General features: G+C 40.0%; 1 protein-coding gene across 1 annotated transcript in view; it reads left to right on the top strand.

Annotated features, from left to right (window-relative positions):
* Nucleotides 1-3,964, top strand: part of LOC107690144 (M-phase inducer phosphatase 1-like) — a 6,810-nt gene extending 2,846 nt beyond the window's left edge. The window contains exons 4-15 of the mRNA XM_016488377.1: nucleotides 189-230; nucleotides 327-360; nucleotides 716-826; nucleotides 1,043-1,156; nucleotides 1,255-1,389; nucleotides 1,468-1,551; nucleotides 1,643-1,831; nucleotides 1,913-1,999; nucleotides 2,106-2,168; nucleotides 2,314-2,412; nucleotides 2,504-2,749; nucleotides 2,838-3,964. Coding sequence (XP_016343863.1) covers nucleotides 189-230; nucleotides 327-360; nucleotides 716-826; nucleotides 1,043-1,156; nucleotides 1,255-1,389; nucleotides 1,468-1,551; nucleotides 1,643-1,831; nucleotides 1,913-1,999; nucleotides 2,106-2,168; nucleotides 2,314-2,412; nucleotides 2,504-2,749; nucleotides 2,838-2,978 — 1,345 coding nt within the window. The 3' untranslated portion in view covers nucleotides 2,979-3,964. The remainder of the gene's footprint in view (nucleotides 1-188; nucleotides 231-326; nucleotides 361-715; nucleotides 827-1,042; nucleotides 1,157-1,254; nucleotides 1,390-1,467; nucleotides 1,552-1,642; nucleotides 1,832-1,912; nucleotides 2,000-2,105; nucleotides 2,169-2,313; nucleotides 2,413-2,503; nucleotides 2,750-2,837) is intronic.
* The last annotated feature ends 1,392 nt before the right edge of the window (nucleotides 3,965-5,356 follow it).

Genomic DNA, 5,356 nt, shown 5'->3' with positions numbered 1-5,356 from the left:
ACCCCCCCCCCCCCTCAGTTCTGCTGAGGGCTGTTTTGCATACAGGTGGGCATCGGTGTATTTGTTAAATATAGAGTTGTGAGGGGCCTAGTAGTCTGAATTGTCGTTTGGGCTTGTGTTTGGTTGGAGCAGGAGGAGACTTTGAATACACTAGGAGCTGTTCAATAGCATTTTCTTTTTCCTCACAGGTTTGAGAAGGCCATGCAGGATGCCACACGAGCAGTTAATGAGTAAGTGGTCATGCACTACAAAGCAGAGGATGCATTTGTCTGTGAAATCTGTTGTATTGACTTGGGTTTAATCGAATGTTCTTTCTGTTTGTACAGAAAAATGCCCATTCGCAGGATACACTCTTTGCCAGTAAGTTCATTCTTTATACACTCTCTCATGCAAAAGTTTGCGATTTTAAAGAAGTCTCATGTGTTTGCCAAGACTGCATTTGGTAGAAAAATTAATAGTAATCTATTAATATAATATTTTAAAGTGTAATTTATTTTCATCAGCCATGACTCTAGTCTAGGTGTCACATGACAAGAAATCATTCTAAAATGCTTTTTAATGTATTTGTGGAAACAGTGGTACTTTTTACAAGTGTCTTTACTGTCACTTTTGATTTGATTTATCGTGTCCTTGCTAAATAAGTGTTTCTCTAACTGACCCCAACCTTTTGAACTGTGGTGTAAGTATAAACGTAAGATTTGTTTTTTCTTTGTAGCTGCAATTTTTGGGTCACAGTCCCAATTTGAGAAATAAAGAACAAGATCCCTCGCGCTATGGAGTGTGGACTCGTGCAAATGGCAGCGACAACAAAGAGAACCTGGCTGAGGTGTGTGTTTCGTGTCTCTAGTTTGTGTTTCTGTAGGCAGTATATTGATGTATTCATGCTCAAAATTGACTAGGAATTGCTTTTTGAGAGAGTGAGTGCTATGATTTGTTATTGCAAGTCTTGGAAAGTTATGGGAATTCATGGGGTGGGTGTTGAAATGACTTTGTATTTTCTCTTACGACTTAATTGATTCAATCTGGTTTTTTTTTTCTCCAGGAGAATTTTGAGTTCAAGAAGCCTTCCATGCCAGCATCACACTGTCGTACGCGGTCCACTGGAGGTACCAAGGATGCTTTTGCCTGCCGACCCAACTCTGCTCCTGCTTTAATGGTACAACATGCATCCTTGGCAGAACCTGTAGAAAACTGTTCTAAAAGGTTTAATGTTGATGTAACTTTTAAATGTTTGGGTTTTCCTCTGTTCTCCAGCTTTCCCCACCTTCATCCCATCAGCCCGACTCTTCAGACGAGAGCAGTCCCTTCATATTGCGCCGCCCCTCGCTCTCCTGTCTCCACGATGATGATGATGATGATGGCTTCTTAGAGGGGCTGGATGATGTGGAGGTGACTTCTCAATTTGCTTTTGTTTTATTCTTCTGTTTCTTTGATTTGTAAATAACCATAATGCATTTGTTTGTGTAGAACGACTCTGAGGTTCCTTTTGGAATGGACAGTCTTCTCACAGCTCCTCTGGTGGCTAAACAAAGTACTGACAGTAATTATTCGGTATGCTGTTACACTCTCTATCTCTTTTTGATTTGTTTTTTATGGTTATTGACATGATAGTTACCAACCAAACCCACTTTATTGCCCTTAGCCTGTTGTTCGCTGCCGTCCACGTGGGTTGTTCCGATCTCCCTCTATGCCGAACCCCGGAGGGCGTATCCCACTAAAGAGATCTGAGAGGCCACAGGATGAGAACACACCTGTCAGAGTGAAGAGGAGGCGGAGCCTGGCAGGGACACAAGTTGCACCCACAGAACAGGAGGATGTTATGCCTCATCAGGTCAGACCTCACTGGAAAAACAACAGCAACCATAATTTGAGTTTATAATTTGGGTCTAACTTTGATTCCACCTTCTTACAGGTTCAAAGGTCAAAGTCATTTAGTCACACACAGATTGAAAGAATGTTGGATACAGATCCCAGTAATGTGACTGGAGATTTCACGAAGGTGATTATTGCATTTTGTAGTAATTACATATATATGACACTCACACATATAAAATCATAACAATAAATCAAACACCATTTAAAAGCGTGCATTTGTCATTTTGAAGGCTCCTGCGCTACCCACAGTTGAAGGAAAACACCAAGAGTTGAAATACATCACTCCAGATATTGTAAGTTTGCACACATTAACATTTAGCATGGACATTTCAAATGCAAGAGCATGTAAAACAAGCAGTTGCATGTCATCTATACAAAGTATGTGCATTGGCACATTTCCTGCATCCTGTTTTCTGACATCTGTTTCTGTATTTTCAGATGGTTAAAGCAATGAACGGCCAGTACAGCGATCTGGTGGAGAGGCTCTTTGTCATCGACTGCCGTTATCCGTATGAGTATGAGGGCGGTCATATTAAGGTTAGGATTTAATTAACCTTGATGCAGTTGCATGCTGTCGTATTTGTGTGGGGCAAATTTTGCTAACTCCTGTTTGTCCTCCTCCTTTCAGGGTGCCCTCAACCTCCATCAAGAGGATCAAATTGAAGACTACTTTTTAAAGAGTCCTATTCTTCCAGAATGTCCCAAGAAGCGTGTCCTGCTGGTTTTCCACTGTGAATTTTCATCTGAACGTGGCCCACGGATGTGTCGCTATGTTCGACAAAGAGATCGGTTTTTAAATGAGTACCCCAACCTCCATTACCCTGAACTCTATATCCTGAAGGGAGGCTACAAAGACTTTTTCCCGCTTCACAAGGTATGTGTGCTTTCACAGTTTGAATGTTCTACATCTGAGTTTTCCCCCTCTTTTTCCAAGTTTATAATGCATGCATTTTTCTCTGTAGTCGGTCTGTGAACCACAGGCTTACAGGCCGATGCATCATGAAGACTTTAAAGAAGACCTGAGGAAGTTCCGCCTTAAGAGCCGCACCTGGGCTGGAGAACGCAGCAAGAGAGACATGTACAGCCGTCTCAAAAATCTTTGAGCCTCATGTTCTCCCATTCCCTCAGCATTGTACTGCCTTTACTCTCTCATATGCTGCCCTCACACATGAGACTTGGCAGAGACCTGAAGATGTGTGTTTGGTGGGAACAGTTATTGGTTTACAGGGTTTGGTATTTCTTTAGTACTATGTCAAACGAGGTTGAGAGGCTATTACGTGTCTCTGCCTGTTTTAACTTTTAAACCGTCATTATTCACCCTGATCTCTCTTGAGAAACACACAGCTACATGTCACTGTCATGTATTACACGTACACGTTTTAACTAACCTGTATTTTTACCCCCACGTTTTTGGCCACTGGCCTGTCCTAACTTGTATGTCGGATTGATTAATGACTATTTTAACTTGTGCTCCCCCCCTCCCCTTGAGCACTTTTCCCCCCCTTTTTAATTGTTGTGGTGATTACGTGATTTATGCATTCATTTTGCCCACTCTTTCTCACATTTGGTCAGTTGCCCAATGGTAAAGCCGTGATTACAGCCAGAGGACTAATTACATTTGTTGTATAAATTGGTTTATGTATTTTGAATGTCACAATTATGCAAATTCTCATGTCGCAAAATAATGATTTAAATTTTTACCCGTATGTTTTCAGAGAGTTATGTTGGCAATGACCATATTGCTTTGAGTGTCCTGGTTTGAGTTTTTGGAAATTGTGAGCATTCTTTTAGGGGGAGCTAGCAATAATCCCCCCCCCCCCCTTACTTGGCCTACAGCTTTAACTCAGAATTTTTCTGCTGCTGGTCAGCAAGTGATGACCACATCAATGTTCACCAAAATGTTCTGAAATTAGATTTAGTTCTATTTGTAAACCAGTGACCGTTGAGAGTTGCAATTCTCACTCCCATGCAAGTGTTTTTGTAAATTTTATCTTCCTGAGTGTATGTTTTATTGGTCATGTGGGACTGAGAGGCTGGTTTATGCATTCATGAATAAACTTGGAGTTTGGGGTAATAACTCTTTGCTCAATCATGTCTTGATCTCTTGGATCTGTGTGCTATTATTCACTGGTGTAGAGTGGTTGAGTCATTTGTTTTTCAAATATACCGGTCTAGCAGAGACCTTGAATGTGGTTAGTCAAGCATCAGCACGTGTCCCTGCTCACATTAGGAGGAGCCAGCAGTTTCCCAGCCGTTCCCTAACATCCTGGCACAGTGTCAGACCAGTTCCTGCACTCATGATTCTGTTTGGTTAAGGAGTAAAAGACTTTTTGGACGCTCTTATCAGCAAACAAGAAATGAAAGTTTAAGTGTTTAAAATGTGTTAAATGTTTAACAAATGTGTTTACCACAGCTTATACACTCTTTAAAAAAAAGGGTTCCTTGAGGTTCTATATAGAACCCTGGGGTTCTGTACTTGGCCAATAGAACATTTTACCAAAAAAATGGTTCTATGTAGAACCCTTGGAGAGCAAAGAACCTTTTTTATTAAAATGGTTCTATAATTCATGTTTTAGGACTGAAGCGTAAACTAAAGATTACACAATAGTTATAGGCCTACACAACACATTCACAAAGCTTTTTGAGTGACTGCTGTAGTCAAAAACAAGAGTCAACAAATATTAATATCTAGTCAATGTATGATTTGAGCTTTTTATGCAAGTTCGTACATTATGAAACTTATATTTCCTAATACATTATATTTTGCTTTTTGACGAATCATTTTGTGAAATAAATAAACTAACAAGGTGTTTTCTTTGTTTTGTACCGTACAATATTGTGATGGTTTAATCTAACCAGAAGGGGGCATTAAAAACAAATAATCGTAAAAATGCCCTCTGGTGGCGTATATGCGTTGCAACATCCTTGAATTCCTATTGGTAGATTGGCGAAGATGAACCTCGAGTCGCGACATTGACGGTTAATTTTTCAAACTGAGGAGTCCGCCATTTCTGGCCGTTCATACCCTCAGGTAAGTTTTTACATGTTTTAAATCATATTACTGAAATATTTAGTATCATCAGTTAATATTTATATTTGTTAGAGTAGCCCTTGTGTTAAATAGTGATACTAGGAGCAAAATGGATAATATTTACCTCAGTTAAAATACTGCTGTGTAGAACTGACGGTCTTCGTCAGCCGTCGGTTCACAAACCCCTGTTAAACTGATTTTGCTCCGGTTTTTAAATTAATTTATTTACAGTCTCCCTTTATTTCCTTGTCAATGTTAATTAAATTGTCAAAAACAATAGGACAGCTGTGTTATAAGGAGACATGCTTCGAGACAAGCGTGAATTTTAATTTCAATGAAGCGCGCGCTCGCTGTTCATTAACGGTAACTTAATTTAACGATAGACGCCGATTCAAATAAAAGTGAACCGGGTGGAAGGCGGAAGGGTATATAATATGTTAATGGCTGTCG

Source organism: Sinocyclocheilus anshuiensis, unplaced genomic scaffold (assembly GCF_001515605.1).
Source record: "Sinocyclocheilus anshuiensis isolate Anshui unplaced genomic scaffold, SAMN03320099.WGS_v1.1 scaffold1581, whole genome shotgun sequence".
NCBI lineage: Eukaryota > Metazoa > Chordata > Actinopteri > Cypriniformes > Cyprinidae > Sinocyclocheilus > Sinocyclocheilus anshuiensis.
This window is presented reverse-complemented; position numbering and strand designations above follow the sequence as displayed.